Below are 17,462 nucleotides of genomic sequence, written 5' to 3' on the forward strand. Positions count from 1 at the left end.
TCATTTTTTGGTGAACATCTCACAGATGTACAAGATATATGTATATAGGGGTATTGTGTTGTTGACAATTAAGTTTATTCATGAGTTTAACTTTTGGGCACACAAAGCAATTAATTTTGGAATTTACATTTTACACGAAAATCTACAAAGTTTCGTCATTTGACCCTTGGAATGGTGACTGTTCAGCACTTAAACATTAAAGACCACATCAAAATGTTACAATGGAAAACTTAGAAAGTGCTTCCATCAAAATTCTGTTGTGATTTCATCAGATCTAAACATTTTTACTGCAGTTAGGTGTGTCAGGCAGCAACTTTGTCATATCAATAACCGAAAAATTTAGACAAAAACCAATTTAGGATTTTTTAAAGATTTTTGTTCAAAAAAATCGAATTTGGCAGGGTACGAGTTCAACCCTTGTTACTCGACTTATCGTGCCACTGCAGGGCACTTGAGCTTTACAAGGAAGACCCTTTTTTTATGCCATTCAATCTTCGGATATTGGTAACTCATAATAGACAATTGCCATATAAACAAAAATATCTTAGTGCAATATTCTGTGAAATCTCCGAATTAAACTGGTTTAAACTGGACAAAAACATAGCAATCACCAGCTTCAACTAAAACGAGAGCATTGCGGAAGAGCTGGAGTGAAACAAAATGTGTTGCATTAGAGTTCAATAGAAACTATTTGTTACTCCCCTATGTTCCACCTAGGAATAAAAATTAAAAATGTACATAATAAGACGTTATATGAGACTATGTCTACCTTATAATGATATTTGTTGAGATTGTGGCTCTACGGATGAGAAGGAAATTTTACTACATCTCATGTGTCAGTTTCAAAATCTTTGGGACTCATTTTTTATCGGCCTAATAGAGCTGTTATCCTGCAAAATTAAGAATTTAGCTAAATTTAGACTTTTCAGATTGGTTCACTTTCACCTAAATATAAGAATCTTATCCAGAATTGATGTTGTCTAAGGATCTACTTTTAAGGATCTGGTCTGCATATGAACAGCGCTACTTTTTAGTATCACTAACAGGCCACTATATGAGCTCAAGTGAGCTTTGATGCACAAGGGCGTCACTTCAACCTAAAGTTAGTAATAAACCTGCTAACATTTTGTACTCCGATCCATTGCTGAATTTTAAAAATTTATACTTATTCAATAGGAATATATTTGTATTATTATAATAAAAGTATTTCTGCTTACATTCATATATTTGGTAGTCCAAACTTTTTTGACCAAATTCTTAATGCATAATAAACAATATTTCTCGCTTAGAAGATTCTTACGTAAAACGAGGAGACTAACGCAACCTCCAAAGTCATTGTACTGAATCAGAATAAAGCTGGGCAATCTGAAAAACCATTAACTAAATATTCTATCCTCTACTATGCAGGGGCAAGACTCTACCTTCTTGGATAGGTTTATCATGTTGAGATATACGTAAGTGTAAATAGTGACCCTTCGCTCTATAAATAACCATAACTCTACCTTCTTGGACAGGTTTATCATGTTGAGATATACGTAACTGTAAATAGAGGCCCTTCGCTCCATAAATTGTTAATAAGAATCTCTTTCAATGGTTTTCCAACAGCAACCCAAGGTACTCAGATTACTTACGTTACTTACATAGTTTGAAATTTATATAAAATCTACAGCTTGCGATGTTATATGATGGATTATCATAATCCTATCTTTTTGCTCAAACCGATTATATTATTATAGTAGTGCTAGGGGCTAAATTCCTCCCTACGGGCTATCACTTCTAAGTTACTGTAGTTATTTACATGGTTTCAAATTCATTGAAAAGTGACAGAATGTTCTTTGATATGGTAACTTATCATAATCTCATCTTTTTTGCCTATACTCAATATATTATTTACATTAACTGATACCCACGTAAGACGTGCAACAAAACTGTTTAATTAGTTTAAAACTTTTTCAAATTACTGTAATTATTTCAAAACCCAACCGAAGCTAATTTCTGGCTACAAGTCTTATAACTACAGTACCTAATGTTTGATATATTTTCTTTTATCTTTACATTCAATATAAAATTATATGAAACACAAAGTTTATTTAATTAATTTCATTTGGGGCACAAATTTTACATTTAAATTAACAATAATAATATTATGATATGAATCCATTGTGGAGTCCCACAATTATGATTAAAATTTCCTTAGAATTGTATAATTTGTAATTTTTGCAGATATTGGCTTATACAAATTATCTCCATTAACTTAAATTAAAAATAAGGTGAGTGCCACATGTTGTTTATCTAATTTGGAAATTTATTATTTAAGGTTGAATTTTGAGAACAAACATAAAATATTTTATTGAAATTAAGATCCTCGGTATATTTGACGTTATCATGACGTTGAAGTGCGTCATGTCATGTTTCACTTTAAAGTAACCTGTATGTCACCCATGGGGAATGCGGTAAACAGGACAGAAAACCAAATAAGATGTCTTTTCATTTTATACAATACGGAAGTTGTCATTTTTACAATATTTTCTACAACAAAAGCACTGAGTGAAAAACTGTGGGTGGCACCATAAAAAAATAACAACAAACTGAGTTGCAAACGAAATTGAGAAAAAAAACAATATAAAATTTATCAAAAAAATTTATTTATCATAGTAAAAAGTAAAAATGGAAATTTTCATATCGACATAAGAAGCGGAAATAAGCGCAAGCAATACAAAATGGCGCATAGTCTCAAGTGTCAACTCACTTGCTGACACAATGACACATAAAACCGCAGGAACATTGTTTGGAGATTCTTGAATCACACTTACCCACGACAACTCCAGCACGAAATGGAACAAAGCCATTTCGAGAAGATTAAATGCGCTGATAAATGGCAATTTGAACTATCATAAAGGACATAAAGGACTTTTAATCTTGTTTGTTACTTAAATTGCACATAGAGAACTTTTTCAATTTCCATGCCATCAACTACCAAATCATAGCACTCACAAATTGATGGCTTCATGTAAAATAGTCCATTTGCACTCCAAGAGTCTGTGCCTTAGACTGAGACGAGGCAATCTGCTAAAACAGATAAAAAGTGCCCGAAAAAAGAAGATACAGTTTAGCATATTTTTTTCCCTCTTCACATGTTCACTCTGCGTAGGTATCAAAATTCGTATGACAGCGGCTGAAAAAAAAGAAAGCCTTTCAAGTGAAAGTGCAAATGAAAATGAAAACCTTTTCAATTGTAATACAAGAGCTTAGAGCAAAAAAAAAACAGAACAGTAAACCCAATTTGCCTTTTAGGCAAACGAGCACGAAATGTGGCGTCTCAAACAAAAGCTGTTAAAATAAATGAACTTGCAATCCTGCAGAAGAGTGATGTAGGCAGGACTAAATTTGAATTTTTAATTTAGACAAAAAAAATATGCTATCTCATAGCAAGGAGAATATGCAAAACGTACTTAAATTTAATGTTACACTTCAAAATTGTTTGCATTTTGTTTTCTACTTCTACTTTTGATGAACACAAAAAAGAGCAGCTTTGTTGTTTCTTCTCACCAATTTAGGTAAAGCACCACTTAAATCTTCTTCAGCATCCTCGTGGCGTGTTTTTTGTTTTAATCAAAATATCAAGATTCTCACAATTTGCACTTTCATTTTCGCGTTAGCGTATCCCGTAGGTATATTTTTGATACTTTGAAGAAATTTCATTAAATTTGTTTTTCGTTAGATACTCTCGTACATGCGAAGCAATATTAAAAATTTGATAAAAATGCGTAGCAAAATTTAAAGTTGGCTATATCTGTAAAACGTGCTTCAACTACAATTTTAGACAAAAATTTATTAAGTCCACCTAATGCGAAATAAGCCGACACGGCGACAGAATTAACAGCTAAGCTACAGATTACAGATACAATTACTGCACATACAATAGTTAAATTTGTGGGAATCTGTAAGAACCATACAGAGTACCGATTTTTCTTATTCTAAAAAAGTTGGTTTAAATTCAAATTCATTTTGAGGTTATAAGTTGAAATAATTGAGTTTTTCAATAAATTGAGAAAACGAAATTGTTAAATAAATCTTAAATTTCAAATAAAAATGTCTATATGACGTATATAGTAATCAATAGCAAGCTTACCATGTTCTTAACGAACAATTTACCTCAGGAGGGCTTTCACATTATTTCAATATTTTTAAAAAATTATCAAACAGTCACTATTAATTAACAAAGAATATACACAGGTATATATAAATATAGTCTATTTATTTATTTAAGGGAGGAGTACAGTTCCTAAAGTTCCTTTCTTGGCAACTACGTACGTTGTCTGACTTTATCTAATAATAGAATAAAAATAATATAATGATAGAACAATAAGTCAATTCAATAAAGAAGTATTTTATTACTATGGTCGTGTGCGAGTTAGGCTAAGTTGCGTTCTAAATGAGGGAAATTCTAAGTTGTGTCGATAATGTATTGATGTGTGACGTGTTGATAAATGGCAAAATGTGTGCAGTGCAAAAAATCCCAAAAAATCTCCCATTTGGTTTAGCATAAACTTAGCCTAACTCGCACACGACCTATTTTATATAACCAAAGGAAATTTATAATAAAAATTTAAGTGGTTATATATCTAGTATTACTAATTGACATACATCTTTTTTTCTTTAATCTCACTTATACTCTTTTTATTCACTACATTTGAAATAGAAACTAAAATATTTCTAAGTCCAAGTTAATTTATCATATTGCCCATATTATTTTATTTTTATTTTATTATTTATTTTTACAATACGTACTTATAGCGCCAACGAAATAGGTAAGCCTTTCAAATCTTCATTCTTTAAGAAACTTTACCCTAAGCAACCATTTAACAGATGTTGAATAGAAAAAAGATAAAATTTAAATCAAGGTTTTCTTCAGTAATGTTTTTAATATTGAAAATATAAATACAGGGACTATCTATAAAAATTTTTTGCGAAATATATGTTAGTGATGTTAGTTAGCACTTTTCGTATAAGATATTCGTGCTTGCACTTTCGCAGTTTTTGCGTTTTGCACATTTCTCTTCATTTTTAATGGTGTTAGTTGGCAATTGACCTCAATACATCTGTTTTGGTTCAAAAAGAACAACATAAATAGTCTGAAATAAGTCTGAAACTATCACAGACAGAAGTCTTAAAACATCACACTTAGTCCAAAACATAATGGGACTCATTGACAAAAATAGCTATAGTAATATATAATAGCTATAAAATAGCTATTTTATATCGAAAAATTTTTGAGTAACCTTAAAAGCCTACTACACTAAGAAAGTAATGCATATTATGGATCTCTTGACAATGCATGAAACATGGATCAACTACTTCACTGTAGAGTTAAAGCAGCAATCAGCTTAGTGGACAGCAACCGGTGCAAGCGGGCCAAATCGACCAAAGCGCAACATTTGATTAATATGATATCTGCAATTTGAGATGCTCATGGTATAATAACTCCTATCGTTTATCTTGAAAAAGAAAAAACGTTCAATAACGATTATTATGTACAGTTATTGATGCGTGTAAAGGACGCAAAAATACTGCTTAAAATAAAGAAGAAAAAAGTGCTGTTTCAGCAAGACAAAACAGCATCTTCCAAATATGGAAATATGTACTTTAAAACTTATCATTGGACTTAACAATAAATCGAAATATGAACACAGTTTCTAATTAGTACTCCAAATTTAGTAGTTCAAAAGATAAGTAACTCGGATCTCATTTTCTCACCAATCTGACTGAGCCGTCATCCTGTAAAATTAGGGATCTAGCCAAGTTTATAGAACTGTCAGGTTAGTTTTCCTTTACCTAATTGGGCAGTCAACCTTTTTTCAGCGTTGGCTGTATTCTTCTTCTTCTAGGTGCCTTGTCCGCTTCGAACAGTCATTCGAAAAACTGGTCTTGTACTTTTATTGAACCATTGACGTAAATTCTTTAGCCATGATATCTTTCGTCTCCCAGGGCCATGTCTGCGTTCAATTCTACCTTCAATGATTAATTTCAGTAGTCCGTACTTTTCCGGATGCCTCAAAATATGACGTACTGATTAAAATCTATGTACCACAATGGACTATTATTAAGCTCAAGTGGGCTTTTTGGAAGCAAGGCCGCCACTCGAACCTACCTACCTTGATAATTAACTCAAACAACTACTTTACATGATTAAGAACCATTACTCATAATGTGTATAAGTAGTAATGAAATATTCACGAAGTTGCAGTGTAATCGAAAAGAGTCGAAAAGTATAGTATTTGAATATTAACATCCAGTTCCATCTAGCTATCTACCTTTGTTGATCCCATCTATCCTCCTCTTATAATTTTTTATTGTTTTGTAGCCTAGTTGAAAAGTCAATTGACTTTTAGAACATTCACAAGTGATAGTAATACAAGTATATGAAAAAAATATATTTCAAAAATACTTCCAAGAATAAAAATTAATTATAATTTCTCAGACTGAATTAGTTCTTCACATTAATAGGCTGTATAGCTCTGAAATTATAAAATAAAAAAATTTAAGAAATGTGTCATCCAATTAAAAAAAAGACCTACTGCATCAACTATTGGATACTAGTTTCGTTTTCTAAAAATCGCTTTCGGATGACTAATCTTCGGAAGCAATTAGCATAGCTTCTATGCAAACGAAACTTGGCGCGGTAACTACAATTCAAAACAAATATTTTGAGACTGAAATAGTTTGTGCGAGTAAACGAGTAAATGCATAGCTTCAATACTTTTGTATCTGTACCCTAAAGACAAGCAATTAATAAAAAATGCGCTTAAAGTAAACTAAAGATTTCCAAGCAAAATGTGAATCAAGACACAAGTGAAAAAATTAAACAAAATTGCTACAGTAAAAAAGTGAAATATGGACAAATCAAGTCAGGCATTCAAACCGCATAAATACATTTTTAGCACGGAGATGCTAAATACTAACGAGATACAAAAAAAAAATCCAGAATATAAAATGAAATATTAAAACGAAAAATTACCGCTCAGCTGCGGTACGAAATATTAAATGAAATAAAAAAAATAATCACTTGAAATAAATTTCATGCGACAAATGCTCGTACAAGAAAATGGCGCTTAGGTGAGGAACCAAAGCGTCAAATAAACTTTAAGTAACACTTGACAACGTGTTAAATACATTTATGTAGATACTTTTAAATTTGATATGATTTTGTACGTAAACTTTATTAAACGCATACCCAGTGGGAAAGTGCGTTTCTGACATTTAAATAAAAACGAACTAATCAGATAAGACTCATAACATTTTTTTCACTAAAATAATTTCATCAGATAAAAGTTAATTTAAATGGGCAATTTTAGTTGAACAAGTAAATTTAAAAAAAATATTCAAGACGAATTCTAATACTATGTTCAGACAGGCAAATTTCCTTAATTTCATAAAAATGAAATTATATTAATTTGGATGGTGTTCATACTGCCCCAAATTAAGGAAATCATATGTTTTATGTTTACAAATCGAATGTTAAAAATAATATGCTCCCAACACCATTTATATCTGGGAAATTTTAAAAGTTGATTATTATAACTATAAAGACTGGCATTCAGTAGTTTTATTAGCTTTAGTGGATTTACGCTATTTTAAATTAATAACAGTTACAGTTCTTTCTCTATATTCAAATTTAAAAATTTGTACTACTTTCAAAATATTTTCCCGGTTTTATTAAAGTTAACTGTCATTGACATTTATTGTTTGCACGATTATAAATTTAAAAAGCGCTATAATTGAAGACTGTAACTATGCATAAGCTGTGGGATAAATATATTAATCCGCTCTTTATAACATAATCAGTTTAGTGTCGCTCGATTTTTAGCATATTCTCATAAGTAAAATGCATATCAATGTAGTCAATTTTATTAAAAAAAATTTCTTATGCCATACTAAGTTGACAATATAGACTAGTGAAATCAGTTATATTGAGGAACTTTGTTCACTATGCTAATTGCACAAATAGCTTATTTCTCGAGATATTGGTGTTTAAAATTCAAATTGACTACAATTACAAATAAAGCTACGCAAACCATCTAGTTCTATCTACAATATACAATTTCGATAAGCAATGAATAACAATAAAGACTCACAAAAATTTCACCCGATATCTCAAAAACTTATATGTATTGATTTATGGGCTAGTTGGAAAGTATACTTAACTAAAATCGATTGTTAAAGAACATAACCAGGAAATTGAAATCTTATTACTTAGAAATCTTAAAATGATAAAATCAATGATCTAAATATATATATATATATATGATCTAAATATATGATATATAGAAATTGTACCTACTTCTTTGAAATTTGTTAAAATTTGTATTAACAAGCTTTTTTAAAAAAGTTTTAAACGATTTAAGTTCTTAGCCACTTGTATCTGATTAAAGCCATATATATTGCAAATATGTAAGTAAAGACATTATTTATCATTCAAATTTCCCAATTGAGAGCACAAATGCGAATCATCTGTTTTAGAATGCGAATTCCAAAGAAAATATAACTTTTTTGAAACTTAATTTGTAGTTATACTAGCTATGGACAATAATATAAATCGGTAAGGTGGATCCGTTTTTATTTCACCAAAAATTTTTGAATTCTTAAAGATTGATTTCTTAGAAACATCAATCAGGAATGAAATGTTTGGACAAGCCATTCATCTGGCATAAATTCAATTTGGAAAAATTATAGAAACTTTTAACTCTTATAAAAAGTTTTAACGGGCATTAGCTTATAGATTGCAAAGTTTATACCATGGGTGTTGAGTTCAGAAATTGATTTAAAAGTTTTAACATTCATATAGAGTCAAAAAAACATATTCTCTATACAAGCTTAAAGCCTAACAAACAAAATGTCTCTTCTAAGTACTTACAAAATAGAGGTAACCTATAAAATATCTCTTGCGTTACAGACATAATTCTAATAAAATAATTAATATTTAAAACAATGTCTTTAGTTATTTGGGTTCTCACAGGAATTGCCATAGATGGTATCACAATAAAATACTCACATTTTAGTTCTTTGGTTTCTTTTTCTGCTTCACGATGGCTTTCCTTTCCCACCTATTTTAATATAACGAAAATATCATTTCAAAATATAACGAACATGCATCATCTCAATCTTTTCCAACTGGGAAGTGCATGTGAGCATATATCAGTAGTACTCTTTTATGAACTCTTGCAGATAAGCTAAAGCGTGAGAGCGACTTGACACTGTATTCAAGATTACAGTGGGTTAAGTGGTCTCTGGCCAAAGTGTTGCACTAACGACCCGCACACACACGCAAACTCACACATTATAACCATATACATGTTGGCCTTTTCGCAAATTAAAGTACAAATTTTAAAGACCCTTAAGGTATGCATGGCAGTCATGCTTACACACATGCAAATTGCTAACGCCTTTCATTCAGATCCCCTCCACCATGGCGCAATTTGTTTACAAAGTGATTATCGCTGTTGTATAAGTGGCGTTGTGGTATTTCTGCTTGTACGATTGTCGCCCGTAATGGCTTCATAAATGTCATTACAGACTTTATGGACTTGTGTAAATATGAGCAGTAAAATCCAAGTTAAACTAGTTAACTTTTTTTCTTATACTCGTACTCATCACATACGCTTTTTAAGTATACACGTTTTGTTTCTTACGTACTTACATGTACATGTACCATTGAGACTATAAAGATAGTACAAACACACACACATACTCTATCACACAAACCAAAACCAATACATAAACCAGGCATTTTTCACATGCCTGCTGCTTCCTACAAGTCAACTTCCTTTCCTGTATCAGTCGCAGCCGCACAAAGCAGAGCTAGTAAAGAAATCAACCACGTGTATGTTTGCACAAGGATATGAGTAAACAAGCGCAAGTCATTTCCTTTTTATCAGCACTTGTAAACGTAGTCAGTCCCCTAACACCGCACACTAAGCATTTGTTTTATTCATATAAGTTTTTTTTTGTTATTTGTTTTTATTTTTTTTTGTGTTTGTTTACTTTACCCTATGTTGGTCGCGTATTTTGTTTTTTTTTTGTCATTATTTTGTTTTTGCTACATTTTATATGTCATATATTTTGTTTTTTATTTATTTAATTTTTTATGGGCTTTAAGCGGTTTTAATAGCATAAAATACCTATGGAGAGGTGAATACTTGTGCAAAAATATATTGGGTGTTATAGATGAAATGCAATAAAAATTGATGTACATAGAATTATTGGATGAGAAAATTTATTAATGAGAAAATCAGGACAGTTATCGTAAAATAGTAGCAAGAAAGATAAATTTAAATATATTTTTGTAGGAAATATAATTTTTTCTGAAAATTGTAACATAATTATCTGGTTCCTTGCCAGTGGAAATAAGTTAAAAAATAGGCATGAGTGGTCCAAATGTATTTCGTTATTATTGTGCCAAAATTATTTGTTATTAAATATAATAGGTCATCAATAGCTCATCTAATCACTGGCTCTATGATGTCTTCCATTTCACAAAATGTTTTTACTGCTGGTAAAAATATTTTTGATGTCTTCATTCGAAATAATATGTTTCTTATTTGATAGAGACTGACACAAGTAATAATCCAAAGATACTAAATTTGCAGAATATGTTGGATGTAGTATTACATCTTATAGATATGACCAAACTTTCATGCGATCTTGCATGTTATCGATAGTACGCGATACATTTCTGTTGATAAATTTTGATTTTTGTTTATTTCAGTTGATGATACTACATTTTAGATTAACTGGTGATATTGTCCGATAAAAAAAATAAACAAAGTGCGCTTCGGAAGCACTTTTTCGCTTTTAAAGTGCTTGGAGTCGTATGATTTTTTTGACTTCATAATTTCTTGATTTCAACATTGTTGTAGATAATCCATTTCTCATAATCATTTTGAGGCAATGGAACGAATCATCAATTCCGTGAAGAGATATCTCAAAAAGAGTTAAACCGAGAGATATCTCGGTTTTACGTTTGTGAAGCCCAGATGTCAATATGACAGAGCAAATGTTTTTTTGCGAAAACATATGGAATACTTCCGTGAGCAACCCATGCTTTATCAGCTGATCATGAATAATTGTTTTCGATTAATTTAAGTTCAATCATTGCCTTTATCAGGATCAAGTGAATTTGATAAGTTTAATTTCTTAGAAAATTTAGGAATTGTAATTCAGTAGTTTGAACGCCTTTATCAATACCCACAGACTTTCCAGAATAAAGTAGATCTCCAACATTAGCGGAAAGAATTAAATTAATCTTAAGATGTACGTAATAATAAAATATGGAAAAATTATTCCGATTATTGTTAAAAATTATGAAAAATTGGTGACATATAAACAAATCTTATTTGTAGTTATACCTCAATACATTTGCAGCACCCAGTATTTTGTAGATTAAAATCTATTAAATCATTGATACCCGCAAACAGAATTGCATGATTCACTCAGCTTGAAAGCTTCGTTGCTCGACATGCGAGCATGTCCATAAAATTTTGGCAACTAGACCAATGCGTTTGTTATTAACCACAAATTCGAATTAATCTAATAAGAATGATAACAAAAGTAAACAATAACTGAATATAGAACTATAAATTCTATATAGAATTGAATTTTATTTTTAATTTTTTGTATTTTTGACATTTTATACATAAAACATTTGCGTTGAGAATTGCCTGTCCACATAAGCGTGAGTAGTCAATAAATAATATAGGTGCGCTTATCTAAAGCACGAGACGTTTCTACCATTCGATCACTTTTCTATATTTCTTATAGCAATGGAAAATATAATAGAGCGATTTTATATATACATATATAAATATTTATATTATATATCACTTCACCAATTTAGATTAGCATGAATTTATGAAATCATAATCATAAAAAATATTTAACTGCAACTGAATATTAATTCAAAGAAATATAATCAAAATAAAGTTTTCTTAAAATTTTGCTTAACGACAAAGTTTAATAATATTATTAACTACAATAATAAATCTCTTAAATAGTATAATGAATACATCCATGCCAACCCCTAAGAATTTCTCAAACTAGAACTTCTAATAAGTAAACTCTTCATAAAGAAAACCGAACAGTAATACAATAAATGTTCAATAACTTCTGAAATACTTTCATTTTGACATCTTCTATTTAAGTTTTTACTAAGAGCATCTAATCTAGTCTTTACCATCATTTACCTTGATGGACGTTATCCGATTAATACTATTCATAAAATTAACTAATTTGGCCTTTAAAAAAAAAACTATTTATCGTCCACTCTTAGTAAGTATGGCAAATAAAAAAAAACTAATATTATTATATATAAATATATGTACATGGGCTTTTGAATCACTTCGTTGGGGACAACAGTTCCGCAAGCGCAACACCCACTCAGACCAGGACCCAAGCTTGACTATAGTTTGCAGATCTGTAATTAGCGCTCTCTGTTCTCAGAAACAATTTAAAAGTACCTGCCCCTACCTGTGTACGCCCATGAGTGAGTACCGACTATTATCTAATATCATTAATCGTTTTGGTTACATGGTTACCACATTTCTTGCAAGAATCTTGACAAGTTTTTACAAACATGAGTTTTGCTCCTACATTATCTATGATTGACTTTAATTTTTATTATTTAAAATTGTTATGGCTAGATAATTCAATTTTCAATTAAGTCCAAGTTGTGTTAAAAGGTTTGGGATTAGAAATCTATTTAATATTAATTTACAAGTAGTTGAAGAATTTTCAGTGTGTGAAATACAAACAAGATTTTAATCGTATTGTGTTATATTTTCAGCGATAAAACTGTATCAATACAAATCAATTTAATGAAATTTATTACATTTTTATAGCTTATCTAGGGAGACGTTAAAATTTTAGTAGACAGTATTGCCTAGAATATTTCAATAGTAGATAAATTTATAACAATTAATTTACCGCCAGTGGTTGCTTTTCAACTTTTGCTGTCTTTCAGTTCTACCCGTTCCTGAGCTATAGTGAGGCATTTTGATCTACGATTTCAATTACTAAAATTCATTTGATTATATTATTTTATAATTTCAATTCTACGATTTTATATGATTAAATAGATATAGATATTTTCTATTAAGTCCCAATAATAAATGGTATGAGAGAATAAATTTTTGTGCTTTTTTATATATTAATTTCTATATTTACTACTATATACCTATTTGTCGTATTATAACAAAAACAATATACTACGATACAAATATTTCAAGTTATTTTAAATTGAATTAGCTTACAGAGTTTATGACAAGGCCCTGCAGTCTGCAGTCAGAGCATCTTTAAGAGACACTTCATGAAATAGATGTCGAAGCGTCTTAACGTTAACAACTACATTATAGCTACCCAAAAAGGTGATCTTATTCATAGCTATAATAATAGGAATATATATTAGTAATATATAGGCTTTAACAATCATATAAAGTGGGTACATAAGTTTATATAAACTATTTGGGTGAAATGCAAATAAAGTTTCATTACGCCTACATGTTCTCACTATAGTAAGACTGTAAATCTATTATATATTTAATTTCTTTTGAATACATATAAAATAATGCTGCTTTTAAGCCAGTGGTAAGAACTCAGCATTTGCTATCTTTCAGTTTGACCCATTAGTGAGCAAAGTCGAGGCATTTTGATACTCTATTACTTAACAGCACTAAAAAACTTAAAATAAACTCTATCCAAATTTGGCTGAGAAACTATCAATTCGTTTGAGAAACTATTATATATAAAATTATGAACTTAACCTACCGCTCTTTTCAAGACAAAATTGATTGTAGGAATCTCTACAATTTTGAATCCATTAATTGCTTTGGAGAAATTAACCATAGTACAGCTTTAATAGTGAACGTTGTACGTGTACTGTACACCTATTCGCAAAAAATTCAACACCCCAATTTTCCTTATTCCTTAATGTTAATTTTTTCTAACCGAAAGTGGCGCGTCCTATGAGGAAAAGAAACTATTTAAAAGTTAGAAGGGTTCAAATAGATATGAAAAGACAATAACAAAAACTTTAATTAATTGCTTTTCTGAATTACCAGATATAAACATTACAAATATGTCTCTGGAAAATTGATCTATCCACAACATTAGCAACGCAAATGCGCTTAGAAGATAGAAAATATAGAAACCCAAAAAACTGGGGTTTTTATATATCCATAAAGCAACATATTACATTATTAAAACGCTACTTTATCCAAAAAAACGGAGAGTAGTAGCAAAAACAACAACAACGTTTTTGTGTAAAAAAGTAAGCAAATTCGGAAAAAGAGCAATTCATGTATGAATCCATGTCTCCCACGGGATATCCATAATTAAATCGGTTTAATTTTGTTCTGGAATCAATTAGTAATATATTTACATAGATTTAAAAAAACTTTTAATAAATATTTGTATTTAAACGAAATGAACGGTTAACATTATTTTAATATATTTATATGGAAATCATTGTTATTCAGGCATGATCAATGCAATATTGAGTATTGTTGTGCATTTAAAATTTACTGAATAATTTAAAAAAGATAGTTCCAAAAAACTCATATTATTATCAAAATTACATAAATTTAAAACTGTTTCAATTTTTATTTATATTTGATAAGATTTTATTAAAAAAAAATATTTCCACAACTTTAAATCTTGATTTGCATATTTTCTTAATATCTTCACTGAAGATAAATATCTCTTTGTCTTAAAGATATGTGAGATACATTTTAACGCATAGCCCTAACATTTAGAACACAAGCGGGACTAAGATTTTACGATAGCCTCAATTTTCTTATAAAAGCTATTAAAATAAGTAATTAAAATTTTTTACTATCAAAATCTTGTGTATAATTAAATTTTTATTGATATTTTATTGCTTATATCACGTGCTAAACTTTCCAAAATATTAATTTTTGAGTACCCAAAAATATTCGAAGATTCCAAAAACTTTTAATTAAGTATTTTCAATTTGCTATAAATTAATCATGTACAATTAGATATATGGACTTTAACATAGAATGTCTTTAATTTTTTTTTTTAAGTTTGCTTGACCAAACACTCTTCAAAATAAACTGTTTCAAATGTGCATCAAAGATTCTTATTTGAATTTATTTTTATTTTTTTACATTTACATATAAAAATTATTTGTACTTTAATGCTTTCTAGATGCTTTCAAGTACAGTACATTTAAATTTACATTTCTATAATTATATAATTAAGTATATAATTTTGTTCAGAAATCACAAATGATTTGGATATACAGTAGCTTGAATTGAACATTTAAGCCAATTTAATTAAATTTGATTATTAAGTAATCAATAACTTTATACAAATTATTTCAGCTCACAAGAAAACATCGTTGTTATTGTTATTTCTTACATATGATTTATGCATTTGCCTCGTTATTACCGGTTCTCTTATGCTTCTTAAATCAAATCTTCATTACTTAGAGATATATAAAAGCATATTAAGAAAGACCACCATTTAATTACTTAACAAAAGCGCATTGCAAGGAAAACAATACTTTCTAAAAATAGATATACATATGTAGAGAAACCAATAATTGGCTTTTACATGCGTCCGTGAAAGAGATTCTTCACTAACGTATTGTCATAATTCAAAGAAATTTTAATAAATAGTTGTTTAAAATATAAGTATAAACTTATATTTTGTTTTTTTTTTTAAATTAAATATGACCTTAACAATTCGTTAAAGATCACTTCACTAGAGATACGGTTAACCTCTAAGCCTTCTTCCTTCAACTATCGCTTAAAATACATTTTCGCCGGAGTATCTTCATTCATTCTTACGATATGACCTAACCATAGAAGCCGCTAGATTTTAATTCGCTGAATTAAATCAATCGTGATAAAACTGGTAAAGCTTGTGATTCATTCAGGTACGATAGTCAGCACCAACTCGTAAACGATCAAAAATCATACAAAAAACTTTTCCACAAAACCGATTAATCCATTTTTCCGAAAATATAAAACTGGCATAATACTAAGTGAGGAAGTTCAAAGAATGATTGTCCGGTTTTCACAAAAAAAAATGATTATAAAAACCTGGCTGAGAGCAATTTTTGGTCAATAGTGCAAAACAAAAGACACTTTTTGAAAGACAAAGTGTTTTATATGTCTCTGATGTCACAATGGGCCATTACTTAAGCTTAAGCCCATTACTTAAGTGATGTTTTTGGGATATCTTATTCAAATTTCTTGAATTTAACCAAATAGTTTCACTTATATTTGATCAATTTATGCACACTTTGACTGAAATCTGCAGAGAGCAATAACTTTGCCTCTATTCGCCCAATTGTCATCAAATTTTGACAATTTATCAGAGACGGATCTACTGTAGCGGATCTACTGTAGTCTTGTTGATTTTGAAAAGCTTCGTTGGACTCTACCTTATAGGTAATTTTAAGTAAAACATTGTTTTTTATTAAATTGTTCCTGTGGATTTATATGAGCAGTGACAAAAACTTTTACGGGTTTCCTATGTGATTAGTTGACATCTACACTCACAACCAAATTTATTTTTTATAAAAATCTTAAATTCTAATGTAATTGCTATATAAACTTTAGATTCTTAAAACTTTTTAGTTGAATTCTAAATAAATCCGCAGAAAGGGTATTTTGGCTTCAAAAAAACAATAACCAATTTTTTTTTATTTTTTTTTTTAAAAATATAACTTCATTAGTTTCAATCTTTTAGGAAAAAAAATAACAGTTTTAAACGATTTCAAAAAATCAGATAATAAAAAATCGTTCATCGTCCCCCAACTCTTCGCTCCCATCAAGTAATCCGTTTAATGAGTAAACATTTAGTAAAATATTTCCTTTCTGACTGTTTGGAACTTTGCGGAATTCCTTCCGCAAACCATAACATGCCAAGGGAAAACAAAAACAAAATTACTTACTTAGCGGATGCTTGTACCAAATTCCAATCGTATCCTTCCAACACTTTCATAACCGCACTGGTTATGCGCTCATCCTCTTTACGGCCGCTGCCTATTTCGCCGTTTGCGCGTTTTTGTTCAGCTTTTGCGGCATAATTTGCCAAAACAAGCGTTTCAACAGGTTTAGCGCGTTCAGATTTCGTATCTGGCGGGCTTTTTTCTTTATCCATGATTTAATAACTCACAAATTCTTAACAATTTAATTACGAAACATATAACATAAATTTAGTAAATTATATACAAAATTTCAAACAAAATGAAAATTTTAAACATTTAAATTAATTTGATTCCTTTCTCATAACAAAAAAATTATATACACCGTCGGCTTTTTATTTGCTTAGTATTTGTTAATATTTTACAATACACCAACTAATAACGCTTAACACTTTTTAACCGAAGCTTTAAGTGCACCACACGAAACCCCAACGAAAACTGTTGTTGATCTCGA

At 29.7% G+C, this 17,462-nt stretch overlaps 1 protein-coding gene across 1 annotated transcript in view; it reads right to left on the reverse strand.

Moving 5' to 3' along the window:
- The window catches only part of LOC119684995 (transcription factor Sox-8), a 43,545-nt gene extending 26,361 nt beyond the window's left edge, over nt 1–17,184 (reverse strand). Inside the window, exon 1 of the mRNA XM_038099160.1 lies at nt 16,976–17,184. Coding sequence (XP_037955088.1) covers nt 16,976–17,184 — 209 coding nt within the window. The remainder of the gene's footprint in view (nt 1–16,975) is intronic.
- Nucleotides 17,185–17,462: the final 278 nt, after the last annotated feature.

This window comes from Teleopsis dalmanni, chromosome 2, assembly GCF_002237135.1.
Source record: "Teleopsis dalmanni isolate 2A chromosome 2, ASM223713v2, whole genome shotgun sequence".
Taxonomy (NCBI): domain Eukaryota; kingdom Metazoa; phylum Arthropoda; class Insecta; order Diptera; family Diopsidae; genus Teleopsis; species Teleopsis dalmanni.